The following is a 16,634-nucleotide window of genomic DNA, read 5'->3' as shown; positions in this document are numbered from 1 at the left end:
TCAGTACTTTAAGTCATAGAAGATATGCTCCCTAACGACAGTGAAGTTAAATGGGAAATCAGTGACAGCAGCATATCTAGAAAATCCCTCAAGTATTTGGTATCTAAATAACATACTTCACAATAACTCATAGGTCAGAGAAGAAATCAAAAGGGAAATTTGAAAGTACTTTGAACTCAATGAAAATGAAAATAAAACATTCCAAAATTTATAGCACAAAGATACCTGTTTTAGAAAAGAAAAAAAGGTCTTAATTCCTACAGCTTCCACCATAAGAAACTAGAAAAAGGAGAGCAAATGAATCCCAAAGTAAGAGGATGGGAAATAAAAAAAGATGGGAGGAGAAATGAACAAAATAAAAAACAAAATGTAGAGAAAATCAATGAGAGGATCAATAATATTGATAAGGCTTTAGCCAGATTGATCAGAAAAAAAAGATACCAGTTATCAATATCAGGAATGAGAGATGTGATATCACTACAGATTCTACAGCTGTTAAAAGCATAATTAGTGCATATTATGAACACCTTTATGCCAATAAATTCAAGAACTTAGAGAAATGGAAAAATTCCTTGAAAGGCAAAAACTACTGAAACCCTCTCAGACATTGTGGAAATGTTGCAAACATTCTCACAAAACTCTAGGCTAAGAAGACTTCATTTTCAGTCCTCCCAAATATTTAAGGAAGAAATAATGCCAATTCTACACAGACTTTTTAAGAAAATTGAAAATGAGGGAATACTTCCTAACTCTGAGGCCAGCATTACCCTGATACCAAAACCAGACAGACATACATGAAAACTATAGAAGAATATCCCTCATGAATATAGATGCATAAATTTTAAACAAAATTTTAGCAAATCAAATATAACAATAAATAAAAAGGGTAATACATCATGACTTTTGACAAAATCAATGAATTTAATTTACCATATGCACATACTAAAAAAAAATTCATATGGTCATCACAATATACACAGAAAAAGCATATGACAAAATTCAATGTCCATTCCTGATAAAATCTCTCAGCAAATTAGGCATGAAAGGGAGTTCCCTCATCTTAATAAAGAGCATCTATGAAAACCCTCCAGGTAACATCATACTTAATAGTGAAAGGCTGAATGCTTTTTTTCCTGAGATCCCCTCTTACCACTTCTATTCAACATGGTTCTGGTGATTTTTAAAGAATAAAGGACATTGAGATTGGAAAGGAAAAAGTAAAACTGTCTCTGTTAACAGATTATATGACTATATAGAAATTCTGATGGAATCTATTATAGGAAAGCTATTAGAACTAATAAGTGAGTTTTGCAAGGTTGCAGAGATACAAGATCAATATATAAAACTCCATTGCATTTCTGTATGCTAGCAATGGATAATTGGAAATTGATTTAAAAACCAGTGCCGTTTATATACAGTAGAATCAAAAATGTGAAGTGCTTAGGGACGTGCGAGACCTGTATACTGTAAACTAGGAAACACTGCTGAGGGAAATTAAAGCATACTGTAATAAATGGAGAGAAGTGCTGTGTTCACAGATGAGAAGACAGTACTGTAAAGATGGTAGTTCTCCCCCAATTGATCTATAGATTCAACACAATCTTAGTCAAAATACCAGGCTGATTTTTTTGTAGAAATTGAAAAGCTGGTCTAAGATTTTAGATGGGAATTCAAACGACTTATATTAGCCAAAACAACTTTGAAAGAGAACAAAATTGGAGGACTGACTACCCAACTCAAAGATGATTTTAAGGCCATAGTAATCGATACTGTGCTGTGTGCATTAGCAGGAAGATAGAGCAACTCAGTAGAATAGAGAGTCCAGGAATATATCCAAACATATTGTAAATTTATTTTTAACAAAGGTGCAAAGGCTATTTGGCGGAAAAGGCTATTTTCAACAAATGGTACTGGAGCAATTGGATAATCGTAGGTAAAAAATGAACTTAAATCCATATCTGGCTCCATATACAGAAAGTAATTTGAAAGAATCGTAGATCTAAATGTAAATCCTAAAACTGTAACACTTGTAAGAAGGAAATATAGGAGAAAGTCTTTGACACAGAACTAGACCATAATTTCTTGGGTAAGATAGCTAAAGCATGATCCGTAAAGAAAACATTGATAAATTAGACTTCATCAACATTAAGAAATTTTGTTCTTTGGAAGATACTGTTAAGAGGCTGAAAAGACAATTCACAAAGTGCGAGAAAAATATCTGTAAATCATATGCCTGATAAAAGACTTGTATTCAGAGTATATAAAGTATACTCAGTAAGTAAACAGACAACCCAATGAAACAATGGGCAACAGATTTGAAGAGACGTTTTAGCAAAGAAGATGTAAATGGATGGCAAATAAGTTCATGAGAAGATGTTCACGTCATTATTCATTGGGGAAATGCAAATTAAAGCAGTAATGAGATACCACTGTACACCTATTAGAATGGCTGAAACTGAAAAGACTGCCCATACCATTTTTTGTCAAAATGTGGATGAGATTTGAATTCTGCTGGTAGGAATGTGAAATTATACACCCACTTTGGAAAACATTTTGGCAGTTTCTTAAAATGTTAAACGTACACCTACTATATGACCCAGACATTGCATGCCCACATATTTACCCCAAAGACATGAAAGCCTGTGTCCATACGAAGACTCATATGTGAGTGTTTATAACAGGTTTAGTTGTGAGAGCCACAACCCAGGTAGCAGTTTGCCTGTGGGTGGATGCAGTGTAGTAACTGGATTCAATCTGATACAAAGGGATAGACTGCTGATACTGCCACAGTGTTGAAAAATCTCAGAAGAATTGTGCTAGGTGACAGAAGCCAGACAAAAACAGGAGTACATACTACACTTACCATTTATAGAAAATTTTAGAAAATACAGTCGTTTATAAAGTGTAGAATCTGGCTGATGGAGAATGGGGTGGGATAGGGAGTGGCAGGAGACACTGATTATAAAATGGTATGAGGAAACTTAGGGGTGATGGATATATTATCTTGGTTATGGTGATATAACTGCCACATTTTATGAAACTGTACAATTTGTGTGTGGTTTATGTCAATTATAACTCAACAAATTTTTTAGAAACTAATATTTTTACTTTTTATATATGTCGTGATTTTCTGCAAAGTGAACATGGCTTCTCAGAAAGTATGGTACTTTGGTACAGGGGCTGATTAGCACTGTGTGTTGGTAGCCTCTGGAGATGTTACTGTTATTAAAAGCAAAAAGTCATTAAGTGCTTATTTTGTGACAGGCGTGGTGATGGTTGTTCATGTATTATTTCACTGAATTCTCAGCACCACCTACAGACATGATCCTCAGCCTCATTGTATAGATGAAGAGCCTGTGGCTTAGAAGTGTTGTCACATGGAAGTGCAGATGGGGCTCGAACCCAGGTCTGTGTGAAAGTCCCGTGTGTGCATTTGGCCACCATCCTGTGTGTTCTTCCTGGTTATTAACACGATACAACAATTGGCTGTAATTATAACCCCTTTGAATGAAGAAAAGGGTTAAGATGTTTAGCATCTTTTTTTTTTAGAGACTGAAAAGTGGAAAAGTATTTTAGAACATTTTTTATTTTTAAAAGTACAAATCAAAGTTTTTCCTCTGAGAGATGTGAAACATTGTTTTTGAAAATATTTTGTAAAACATTTTATTTCCTGCTGAGATAAATATATATCGTAAAATTCATTCAATCTAAATACCTAGATTTTTGAATAAGAAACTGTAAATTGATTTTTAATTACATCACCTTATTTACTAAAGGAAGTACATCTCTCTAGGTAACCTGTACAAGTGCTGCATTCATTCTTTTTGTTTGTATTCCATGCTGTTCCAAAAAGGATTTAGGGTAGTTATGAAACACATATGTTAATTTGTAACCAAGGCAGTTGAGAACTAGTTTCCTTGGTTCCCTGAGAGCTCAGTGTGTAGTCTCCATGTGTCTGGAAAGGAAGCTCTGTGAGGGCAGAGGTTTGTGTTCTGTTGTTACTACGTCTCCAGTGCATGGAACAGTGCCTTGTAAATAAGGGTGTTGAAAGAACATGAGTTGCCTGTTTTCAGAAGCATTGGATCATAATTGTATGTAGTACATTGAATTTATATTTAGCATAATTTTTATCTTTGATACTTAATTTTATAAATTTTAATGAAGATTGTAGCCATCAGTTTTAAAGTTGAGTGTTTTACCTATAAAAAGTGAGATGTTGGTCCAAATATTATCCCAGTGACATACCTAAAGTTCTGTATTTTTAAAAATCTAGTCTTATTATCATCTAAGTTGCTTTTTATTGTGATTTTATGAGTGCAGAATGTGCCAGAAAGGGAAAAGGTGATGTGAGCTTGCTTGCCCCTCTTACATTTTCTTTACCACTTGGAGTTGCTTACTAAAACTTCTTTGATGTAGTGGTTTTTAAAAATCCCAGGAATTAGTGCAGCTACTTGCAGGCTCTGCAGCCGTGGCAGGTTTTATATAAGCAGCCTCTGTCATTTTGGGGGATTGCTGTGAAGAGTAAATGAGTTTGTATAATATCTGTAAATCACTTAGAATAGCGCTTGGCACATAAGGGCTCAATAAATGCTAATTATTACATTTCGGGTTTTTATGAGGCTTAAATTAAACAAGATTATTCATGTAAAATGTTCAGTAGAGTATCTGGCATTTATTAAGTGCTCGATAAATGCTACTGGCTCTAATTTAAATATTCAGGTGCCAATATGTCTGAAGAGGCTGTGTCTTTGGATCTCTGCATATGTCATATGTTTAGTGAATTTATTTCAGAGCATGAGGAAAAATTATTAGTTTCTGTATTGGCTTTTCCCAATAGGTACAAGTTACAAAAATTTTATAGAAATATGTAATTATTTTTCTGATTTCTAAGTTTAGGTCATTTGTTAGGCCTCTCTATTCAAGTTTATGTTTATTTTTACTATTAAAAAGTACAGAGCTTTGACTGATATTACAATTTAGCACAGTAATTTTCTTTGACAAGATTGTCAATATCTAAACTCATCTTTCTTGTATTGTTATCCTTCTCACAGGTTTATGGAACCTTGCTTCTCTCTTTTCCAATCTTTGTTTATTTGTGTTGATGCCCTTTGCCTTTTTCTTTCTGGAATCAGAAGGTTTTGCTGGCCTGAAAAAGGTAAGTGAATCATGTTTTAGAATTAAATTTCTTCAATGAAGAAATAAATATCATTCATGTTGAACTAGAAAAAAGTAGGCTTAAATAACCATTTTACTGGAATGTAAGAAGTTTAATTAATAATAATGTCTTGTTAATATTAATAATGTTTTTACAATAATGGTAACAGTGTTACTTATTGAATTATTTTACATGTCTACAGGGAGGAAGTCATCTTTTGACCTTTGAATGATTTTATACTATGTGCAAAGTTGGTGGAGTGTTCTTTTGTAGAATGAATAAACCTGACACAATAGCTATTATTCCTTTCTTATTCCCAGGATCCTGTGACTTACTGATATTAGGTGAATGTGGGAGCGTGAGAAGTGGGCAAAACAGGACAGTCTGCAAGAGCATCTTAAACAGTTAATCCAGACCTTGTCAATGGTAGTAACTCCCTCTGTCCTTGAATAGAGCATTTTAAAGTGAAGGGAACAGCATTTCCATTTATAGCTTGTGGAGCTGTTTGCTATAAAAGCTTGGAATATAATGCGAAGATTTCAGTAGTACTTTTGGGGTGACTTTTAAACTTGACAAAATGAGTCCTGGTGTTACAGTTTATAGACACATTGCACCTTTCTAATTTTTAGTTATGGTTATTCATATTCATATTGTGATAGATGGTTTCATATTTAGTGAATGTACTGAGATCAGAATGGATGGTTGGGTATGGCAGTCAAACCTACATTGAGAAAACTGGCTTTTATATATTAGGTTTGTTTTTTATAATGAGGTATGTAAATTATTTAAGTCATCCATGTAATGGGAAAGACTTGCATAGTTTCAGTTTAAAAAACTCTTTGTTCATAATTTCTTGAAGAATGATAGGAAGTTTTGCTGCTGAAAGGGATTTAGTTCAAACCCTCCTTTTATAAGGAGGAAACTGAGATCCAAAGATATGAATGTTATTAAATTGTCTAAGAACCACATATGTACCATTGCAAAACTAGGACTAAAACCCAGGGCTTGCTTCTAACCTCCCCAGAGTGCACGTTCTTCACTGGTCAGCACTGTGGAGAGCACAGCTAAAGCCAGCCAGGCACCGACGAGGAGGGAGGGGAAGAGGACCACAGCGCGCGGCAGAGGAAGGGGCAAGGCGGGGCTTTCCATGGGGACGTCAGATAGTAGGAGAACAAGGAGGGTGTGACCTGGAAGCCCAGACAGAGCTCAGGAGAGTGGAATGTAAAACAGGACATCAGAGTGGGGTCGAAAAGGAAGAGCATGGAGAAGAAACAAGGTCATCAGAGATGCTTGAGAAAGCAATTTCTGTGGAATTTTGGAGCCTTTTGATGGATAGTCAAACATTTGACAGAGTTTTACTAGGCACATACTAAGTGGTAATTGCTATGCTGTTAAAGGAGCTTGCTGGGTACAGAAGTGAAAAGACAGGGTTCTTGCCTTCAAGGGATTAAGAGAGGATGACCTCAGAGATGAAAACAAGGAGCCATGTGGTGGATGAACTTTTATACAACGAGCGGCTGTGAGGGGAGGTCTTGATTTGCCTGGAGAATTGGGGAAGCTTCAGGGAGGTTAGCCTGCACTTGAGCTGAGACTTGCAGGTGAGCATTCGAGGCTTGAGCAAAGGCCTGGATTCTGCCTGAATTGAGGGAGTGGCTGGCTGATGCTTAGCTGTAGAATGGAGAATGGCGAGAGACCCCTTGTCAGGATCAGATCCTGGAGGCCTGAGTCCTCTACCACATAGTTTGGGTTTTATGCTGTAGACAACAGGGAGTTGGCAGAGGATTTTTGGAAAGAATTTTTGCATCTACTGTTTTATTTAAGCATATTTAGAGATAAATACACGTCAGAATTTCAACATATGTCACTAGGGAAAGGAGTACATGCACCACACAATGCGAGACACTGTTTGGTAGAGATGTCACCATACTGAATCAGTCATGCACCTGGCTCTGTTAAACAGAGCGTTTCAACATATGTCACTAAAATTGCCATGCTGATGTTTGCTTTAAACATGCACAGTGCTCCCCTCTCCCTAGCTCTGTCTCATGTGTCATCAAGTGCAAAAGCAACTGGTAAAGCTCAGTGTTAAATATATTTTCATGTTTGGTATTAAAGGTGTGCTCCCTAGTTTATGCTTTTCATAAAAATCTAGTTATTAGTTAAATAAATTATTTTAAAAAGCAGTGTGCAATGTGGACAAACCCCTTTGTCTCCAAATTATTTCCCTCCCTTCTTGTGAACTAACCAACTAGAAAAGGGACTTGGCTGAATCTGTTGGAGCAGAGGTAGCACCATCTCTAGAATTAAAAACAACGGACACAAGAACCCAATGATTTACTGTTCTCCTGTTCCCCCTTGTAGACTAAGGTCAAAGGGGAGAATCAGCTTGAGGAGGGGTATAAGAAGGTAAGTAAAAATATTTTGCACCTACAGTTGTACAGCAGTTCTTCCCTCTAAACTGTTTACTTCTAGTCTCTTTATACATGATTAGAAGAATGCCTTTTCTAAGCACATCTCTGACTATGTCAGCCTCCTCAGAATTCCTTAAGGTCACCAGCTACATTTCATGGTCTCAAAGGGGACTGATGTGTTGAGTGATTGTAGGGTGCAGTCGACATGACCAATCCAGTTAATTCCCAAACACGGCGAAGGATTTTTTAAAAATATATTTATTTATTTGGCTGTGCCGGGTCTTAGTTGCGGCATGTGGGATCTAGTTCCGGCATGTGGGATCTAGTTCCCTGACCAGGGATTGAACCCGGGCCCCCTGCATTGGGAGTGCAGAGTCTTAACCACTGGACCGCCAGGGAAGTCCCCACAGTGAAGGATTTAAAAAGAGGGGGAGAAGGCAGAGCTCAGGATGGTTACCGTTTCTTAGAATCTGGTAGCTTGGGGATGAATGGGAGTTGCAGAAACCAAATTAAAGTGTTTTGTCTTTAATGCTGTTAAAGGAAAGAGGGAGATGGGGTTGTGGCTTGGAGGAGAAGAGGTAGAATAATTCTATTATGCTGAGGGAGGGGCCATTGGAAGAGAGACTGCAGGTACTAAGGTGAGAAAATCTGTCTTTAGTGTCAGACTGCCTGGGCTAGTTACATCATCTAAACCTCAGGATTTCTTTTTGTAAAATGGGTATAGTAATGATAGTTACCTTACTGTTTCATTTGGAGGATTAAATGAGAGGTGATTATTCATGTAAAGCATTTAGCCCAGGATTTAGCTCAGTAAATGTTAGGTATTATTGTCACTATCCTAGAGCTTCGTGCATTTGACTGATAAGTATTCTAAGAAACATCAGTGTTACATGGATAGATCATTAGAAAGCAACTAAATAGAGTCAGCTCTTAATTATTCATGTATTAGTATCTTAGGCAGTTTTAAGATTCCAAATTATTTTTCCCATTTTGAAATGGCATGTACTGAAGCAGAATCAAAACTGCCTAAAGAGAAGGTGCATCTGCAGGGAACTGTATTCAATATCCTGGGATAAACCGTGACGGAAAAGAATATGAAAAAGAATATGTATGTATAACTGAGTCACTTTGCTGTACAGCAGAAATTAACACAACATTGTAAATCAGGTATACTTCAATAAAATTAAAGAATGAGAAAGAGAAGGTGCATGTAGATCCTATTAGAAATGTTTAGAGAGCTTTAAAATCAGGGGAATCATGGCATGTTATTTTACAATATTCACCTTTTTCAGTTACATGGAAGTTGCAAGGGTTATTATTAGCATTGTATATTTAAGTCTAAATGTGTTAGGTATATGTTTGAGCCTTGCAGTATTATGCCTTTCTGTTATATATAAGGTCATCTGGTATTTACTTGCACAGGTTCTGAACAGTGTTTGGTGAGGTCTGTAGCGCTTTCCACAGAGCTATAGGTTGTATCACAGTCAGGAACTCTGCTGCTCTGATGAAGGGGGTGGGTCGCTGACATCTTTGACACAGCTGGCTGGCAAGCATGTATATATTTGTGTGTATCCCTTTAAAACCCTTTGCCCATTGGTTACATTTGACATATCTACTTCCAAGGCAACATTGAGGAGAGCTTAGAAAACACTTCTAATTGGGAGATTTCAGCACAATAATTTGAGTAAGGACAAACTTGTAATATGGTTAAGTTAAATTTCTTTTTTTTTCCTTTGGCCACTTCCTGGTGTTGTTTTACTATGTTGAAGTCTGGTGGAGCCCCTAAATGGCATATGGTCCCACCAAACTCCCATTGATTCCCCTGGGCAATCGATTTTAAAGCAGCCCCTTGCATATTGTGCCGAGATGCGGAAATTGGCCACTGGCCATGGCGGATGCAGAGCTTGAATTGAAAATCAAATTAAGCAGAATTCTCTACTTAGTTTTTAATTAAACCACTATGTTAATTCAAACAGGACATTTTAGGCCTGGGGGGTTGACCATGTCCTTTTAAGGGCCTTGAATCGCCTTTCTTCTCTCTCCTTACCATGGCGTATGTTTCTTTTTTATTGGGACCATCTCCTAGCTATTCCCATTCTTTACAGTTCTCAAGGGTAGGAGAATGTAAGTGGTCTTGATAAAGCAAGGTTTTTTCTTTTTTCTTTTTCTTTCTTTTTTTTTTTTTTTTTGGTAAGAAGGTACCTTTTATCTTGGAATTCTGTTAGCAGTTAAATTTTTATTTAATCTAGATTATTTATATTATAGGCTGTCACCCATATATATTGTAGCAAGCATTACATATGTTCATGTGTGTTTGAAGCTGACCCCAACCCAAGCTTACATCTTATGTTTCAACTCTGGTGAAGAGGTTGCGTCTGGTGGGTTTTGTTTTTGTTTTGTGGTAGACATGTTTTCTCCACAGTTTTTATCTCCGTTGCTTAGTCACACACCAGAGTATGAGAGTCTTGGGGCTGGCAGCGCTCCTGTTCCTGTTACACTCAGGTCAGCTGTGTGAGTCTCTCTCCCCACTCTGCCTCAGAGGGACCTCTAGGTTATTTGGGGTGATGCCAGAAGGTGCTTTTCGATTGCGTAATGAACCGGTCTAACCTCTGGCTAGGGTTTAAATGGGAGTTAGGAATGTGTTTGTTTCATATTGTATCTTAACATCTTACTTTGAATTAAAATGTCATAAGGAAAAAAAATGTCATGAGGAAAAAATTCAGCAACTTAATGAAAGTAAAAAAAACCCTTCAATGACAGATTATTTCATGGACCAAAGATGTTTCTGGGAGCAGCTTTATATTGTGCCTCACATTAATGCCTATCTTTGGTTTGAAGTCATGGTGTAACATTTAACATAAGTGACAGCAACATCCTGACCAATTACCTAAGCCATCCAGACACCCCCAGATGTCCAGAACATAGCACACGGTCTGTAGGATTAAGAGGTTAACTCCTAGAACTTCAAACGAAGTGCTTGATAATAAAAGCAAAAAGTACAAAATCTGAGGTGACTTCCTTTCTTAATTAATTAGACTGGCCAGGTGGAAGCCAAGAGCTGGGTGCGGTGCTTGGAAGGCCTATAAAGCTGAGCACCGTGACAGCACAATAGAGGGGCAACAGACATCGTTCTAATATGTTTCTATCCTGTGTCACAGTTTGAAATTGTCCTGGTTTATGTCCCTTTTGGCAAACTTACATAAAAGTGACCTTGTACTGTATTTTATGACCAGATGACTTTTTCCCCCCAGTGGCTAATTTGTATCAGGCCTCCATCTTAAAGAGACACAGAAATGAGTAGGAAGTCCAGCTCGGTCTCAGTGAGCTTTCATTGCATTCTTTCATTATTTTTGCTCGTTTTTGCCACTGATCATCCATAAATTGTTGGAAATGAGTGATTAAGGAAGTGCTGCTTAGTGTTAGTGGCACATGCGCATATTTGCATGGTTTTTGTGGGTGAGAGGAAATCACATACAAAAAGGGAAACTCCTGCTGGGAACCTTTCAAGGAAATTTACCTTGGGTCTCGTTTTGATCTTGGTGTTTATTACAGAAAATGGAGTCATATCTCACTAACTATTGTTATGTGTTAATTTGATTTTCCAACACCTTCAAGAAAAAAAAATCAGTAATTTATTAACAGAATTCCTCTACCCTCTTCCAATTGTGAGGACTAATTTTTTCCATAGAAACAATATAGATAAGAATGATTATTTTCAAAACATTCGATTCTGGTAGTGTTGTTACATGCAAGGTTCCTGTTGGAATTGTGACTCTACTGTAAAAGGCGTGGTTATAATAATGTAAACTGAGCACTTCAGACATTGAAGCTTGACGTATAGGATGTCAGAGAAAGACACAGAAAAGTATTATTTGAAGAAAAGGGTACATTTATTTCATTTAAAAATTATTTGAGTTCATAAGGATTTTGAGTTAAAAATCATTTAGTTAATGAAATGACGTTAATTTTGTCACTCTTCTCAGTACAGCTGCATGTTGGAGGCGACTAAATTATAACTTCAGTAACAGTGTCAGTTATTGGTAAATAGCACATTGCTCAGTTCCTGCATACTTGGTGATGGTATGATACTCTCTCTCCATTTATCAAAAAAGGAGAGATTTCTACTGTAAGGCTAGATTGTCTCTTTATTTGCGTAAAGAGTTTTGTATAGTGGCAAAACTATAAGCTCTGGCTTTCAGAAGTCCTGGACTTAAATCCTGACTCTTCTTTTACCGACCTGGAAGTCCAGGCACGGTTCTTAGTGTCTCCATCTGGAAAATGGGCTGCAGTGCTTACCTCGTCCTCGGGTTACTTCACCAAATCTGTTTGTAAAGCACCAAGACACAGTAGAAGCGGCAGTTATTATTAGGGACTTAAATGTACCAACTGTGAGCAAGTTGATAACGAAATCAGGAAGATTTGTGTGGTATAACTTTATATGTGATAGCAAAACGATGTAAGAAATTAGAGTGGCATCAACATAGCTTTGTTTATTTACTTTTTGAAATATAAATGGTTTTATCTTGTAACAGTATAGGTCGTAAAAAGAAGGTATTTAATAGGTAGCTGAATTTCAAACTTTATTTTATATGATGATTAAATTACCAACTAATGTCTCATAATTAGTTAAATGAGAAGTTTTGGTAGGGAGGAAATATAAAATCACCAGGTTCAGATTTTAAAGTAATTATACTTTTAATTAAACTGGCTCTAATACTTCTAATATTCATAAAACAATTTCATAGGAATAGCCATTGTTATCAATTAGAGTCTCCTTTCTAAAACTTTTTTTGGGGGAGTTGAAAACTACCTACCCTTGGTTGGAATGAACTTTATTTGAAAGTAAAATTAAATGTCAGATTTAATGCTGACTAGAGAGCTTCTTACACAATTATGATACATACCCATAGACCTGTAGGACGAGAGCTCACCCAAGAGGCTAGAATTTGGATTGTTAAAATCTTTTATTTATTTGGCATTTAAACTCATATTTATTTGTCTGTAAAATCATTTATTCAGCATGTCACAGTGTTAACCTTCTGATCTCTATGAAATGTATGCCAATATATAGCTGGAACTTGATATATTACTTTACAACCCATTTATTTGGCCCATTTGTACCAGAAATAAAAGTTGTGTATTTAGACACATCAAAGGCAATAGGATTGTTTGATAGTTTTGACATTAGGTAATATTTTAGGTTGCAGTATATTATGTACTTTTCTTTAGACTTAAGTCATTAATAGTTATACTACTTAAAAATTTATTGGTTTGCACACTTTCTGTTAAGGAAAGGAAATTCTCATCTAGAAAGACAAGTTCTTACTGTTCTAGAGTGATTGACTTTTAAATCAATTGAACTGTTAAAAAAATACATAAAATGTATGTTCTTTTAGTTATTAAAAATAAGGTGAGCAGGCAAAAACAAAAAATAAGGACGCCCGAACAGTAGAAAAAGAATTAAGGGCTTCCCTGGTGGCGCAGTGGTTAAGAATCTGCCTGCCAATGCAGGGGACACGGGTTCGAGCCCTGGTCTGGGAAGATCCCACATGCCGCGGAGCAACTAAGCCCGTGTGCGACGGCTGCTGAGCCTGCGCGTCTGGAGCTTGTGCTCGGCAACGGGAGAGGCCGCGACAGTGAGAGGCCCGCGCACCACGATGAAGAGTGGCCCCCGCTCGCCGCAACTGGAGAAAGCCCTCGCACAGCAACGAAGACCCAACACAGACAAAAATAAATAAATAAATAAATTTATTAAAAAAAAAAAAAGAATTAAATATAGTGAAATGGTCAATTTAAAGGAAACGTTTCCTATTATCTTTCTTGGAACACAAAGAAGGAATTTTAAGTTGTTTTATAGTGCTGGATTTAAATACTTTTATACTTTCATATTTTATTTGGGATTACTTGATACTAATGTTTCTCTTTACACATTAATTAATGAGTATTAAGTTTTATAAGCAGTCTGTTTTTAAACAGACTTGTGAAGGGCTTAAAAATTTTTTTAAATCCTTTTTGAAATATCAGAAAAACTTATCTCTTAATGATTTTTGCTTCCTTTTATTTTTTTAACATCTTTATTGGAGTATAATTGCTTTACAATGGTGTGTTAGTTTCTGCTGTGTAACAAAGTGAATCAGCTATACATATACATATATCCGCATATCTTCTCCCTCTTGCGTCTCCCTCCCGCCCTCCCTATCCCACCCCTCTAGGTGCTTCCTTCTTAAATGCCTAGAATTAAATGATATTTCTGATTTTTTTTAGAAGATATTTAATGAAGTACCTTATGTTGTGATAAGAGCTTATTGCATTATATAACAAATATACTTTAAGTGTTCTGAATAAGATTTCTCTTCTCTTTCTGTTATTACCTTAGTTCAGGCTTCATCATTTCTTACTTGGATTAGTTAAACCACTGTCCATCTGTGTTTTCTGCTTCCAGTTTCGTTCCCACACAAAGTAACCTGCATACTGCCTTCTAGCATTGTTTTCTGCATAATGCTGTATCTGTAACTCACCTCCATAAAATCTCCAAGGACCAAAACCGAACAGGCACAACAAAACTTAAATGGTAACTGAGTAAGTGGTGCCCTAGTTAGGGCAGGGAGGTAGTTACAAGGTGGTACAGGACCATGGATGCATTCAGGCTAGGAGTTGGAACTGAAAGCCCTCAGCCAAAGGGCAAACTTGTTACACACACACACGGTGACAGGGAAAGGGCAAACTTATTACACACACACACACACACACACACACACACAGTGATGGGGAGCGTCTGTCAGGCTCAGCTCTGGGCAGAAGTCTCCCCTGAGAGTTAGTCCACAGGCCTCTACCTCACAGGAGGTGGGGTTTGATATTACTACCTGTATTGTTGGGAGACCCCAAACCAAGGAATTAGCATAAAGGTTTTTCAGAGTATTATGTATCATTTTATCATTTCAACCTGATGTATAATATTTTAACATAACGTATAATTAAATAAATTTTAATTTTAAGTGGTTTCAATAAACATATAATTAATGTTGGTTTTAGAAAGTTGATTTAATGTAATTAAGATTCATCATATGTATAAATTTTTGAGCTGGTCCTATTTATGACATAGGCTGTTTAATTGTCTTTAACTTAATTGTGTGAGAAAACTCAGGACTTGGCAACAAACATATGAGCAGGCCTAAACAAGACCTGATTACATTTTATCCAAGCTTTTTTCCATTTTAATCTAACACTCTTTCTTAGTAATTTGATACTGGTTTAGTTCTGAAAGTGTTTTTATTCCTTCAGAGCCAAGGATGAATAATGTAGTCTATTCTATTTTAGCTACTTTTTCTGTGAGTTTTTACAAAGATCTAATATTTTAATCTATCTATAGTTAATTTTGTGAGGTGATTAAAAAGAGTGACTCTAAGTAAAATTTTCTCTGTTATTCAGTTATTCTAAAGAAATGTATACAGTAATATTACTCTTACCTATTATTTTTTAATATTTAAAAATTCTTATGTATAATTACACATCTTTCTGGACTTTTTGCAGCTTGTAGTGCCTGAAATCACTGCTCTTTTCTTACTTTTCTTATTTTCTTTTAATTTTTTTTTTTAGTCTATAATTTCCTCTGGACATTTCTCCATAGATTTGATCCCAAGTAGTTTCTATCATTTAGGGATTTCTCAACATCGCTACTCTGCTGATGGAGCTCTTGTCTTCTACCATAATTAATTCATTCAGTTAATTCCTATTGACCACTTATTGTATTCTAGGTACTGTTGCAGCTGCTAGGGACAGTGCAATTGATTGATTGATTATGTATTTATTATATATTTTTCCTGTTTTCTGTGGTAAAAAAATGTATGTGATTATTAATCTGTCATCTTGAACTGATGTACCTGATTCCTCTATCTCTCCACCTGTTAGCTTTACTGACCCTTTGTCTGGAATTCAGTTATTTGTTAATTTGGGGGCATTCTTTGTTCTTTTTTCCAGACCTGGGAGGCTTTGTGGTCTCTGCTTGAATTGGCTCTGATTTCGTTGACAAGTGTGGGGCGCAGTCTTTTCTTTTGGCCTCTCCTCTTTAGCTTTGTAGCTGTTTTGGCCTCTCATGGCCTTAAGGTTGTTTAAAGATGATCTTTTCCAATATAATGTTCAGAAATTCCTTCTCAGGCTTCCAAGATGATTTCTACAAACGTACAAGCCCTTCCTAAATGTGTCTGTGTATTCCAGGATCTTTAATTTCCCTGTGTCTTATTTGGCTTGCATGAAGCATACTCACAAGGTTGATGATTTTGGCTGATTCTCCTGTGTATCTTGACTTCTATCGGTTTTTCGTTAATATTTTAATTATAATTTAAACAAGTTTAGGGAAAGCCAATTAACCCTACATTGTATTTTATATCATTCCAAATTACCTGTCAACATTTGTACTTGGATCATTGTGTAGTTATAATTAGTGTATATATATATTTTATGTCCTTCTTACTTTAATCATTTATTTTGTGTACATAAATTTTCTAGTGCCATGAAAAATTGTCCAAGACTTGAAAATGGGCAAAGAAGATCCTGGGTGTTCTGTCATTGGAGTTCTAGCCATTGTCTAGTGGATGCTGGGGATTTTCTGGTCCTATAGGGGTGTGCACCTTTGGCTGATTTTCTGTTGACTTGGCTATATTACATCTCCTTAGGGTTAGAGTTAACTTGTAGGAAACTGAGAGCAATGCAAAGTAATTTGTCTGATAGAGATGTACTTGATTTCTTCCCTATGCAAAAGATAACTCCAAACATTTCATTTTATTGTCCCACAGGATGTTATCCCATTTTGCATCTATTAGCAAATTGATTTTAATATTTCTGGTTATCTACGTATATGTGTTCTTCAAATTCTCCTTTGACCTGGTTTTATCAGAAATTAAAATCATGTGCTAAAGTTGTGAAGAACAGAAAGGACCAGGGTGCTCAGAGAGGAGCTGCCATCAGCAAGCAGCAGTAACACTTGCTGTGGGCTAAAGCAGAGCACGTGGGTCCTGGAAGTTGAGAGTCGGTAAACTTACAAGGGCCCACCAGGGCACAAGCTACCGAGA

The 16,634-nt window shown here is 36.4% G+C and overlaps 1 protein-coding gene across 6 annotated transcripts in view; it reads left to right on the top strand.

The window, feature by feature from the left end:
• The window catches only part of LMBR1 (limb development membrane protein 1), a 150,480-nt gene that overhangs the window by 54,301 nt on the left and 79,545 nt on the right, over positions 1 to 16,634 (top strand). For 4 of the 6 annotated variants that reach the window (XM_061198998.1, XM_061198994.1, XM_061198992.1 and 1 more), the window contains one exon: positions 5,052 to 5,155. In XM_061198998.1, coding sequence (XP_061054981.1) covers positions 5,052 to 5,155 — 104 coding nt within the window. Of the gene's footprint in view, positions 1 to 3,353; positions 3,407 to 5,051; positions 5,156 to 7,516; positions 7,562 to 16,634 lie in introns of those variants that run through there. The other 2 variants (XM_061198997.1, XM_061198996.1) reach the window with 2 other exon arrangements.

The sequence above is a fragment of the Eubalaena glacialis genome, chromosome 8 (genome assembly GCF_028564815.1).
Source record: "Eubalaena glacialis isolate mEubGla1 chromosome 8, mEubGla1.1.hap2.+ XY, whole genome shotgun sequence".
NCBI classification, from domain to species: Eukaryota; Metazoa; Chordata; class Mammalia; order Artiodactyla; family Balaenidae; genus Eubalaena; species Eubalaena glacialis.
The sequence above is the reverse complement of the archived record's forward strand: the minus strand, read 5'-3'. Positions and strand labels throughout refer to the sequence as shown.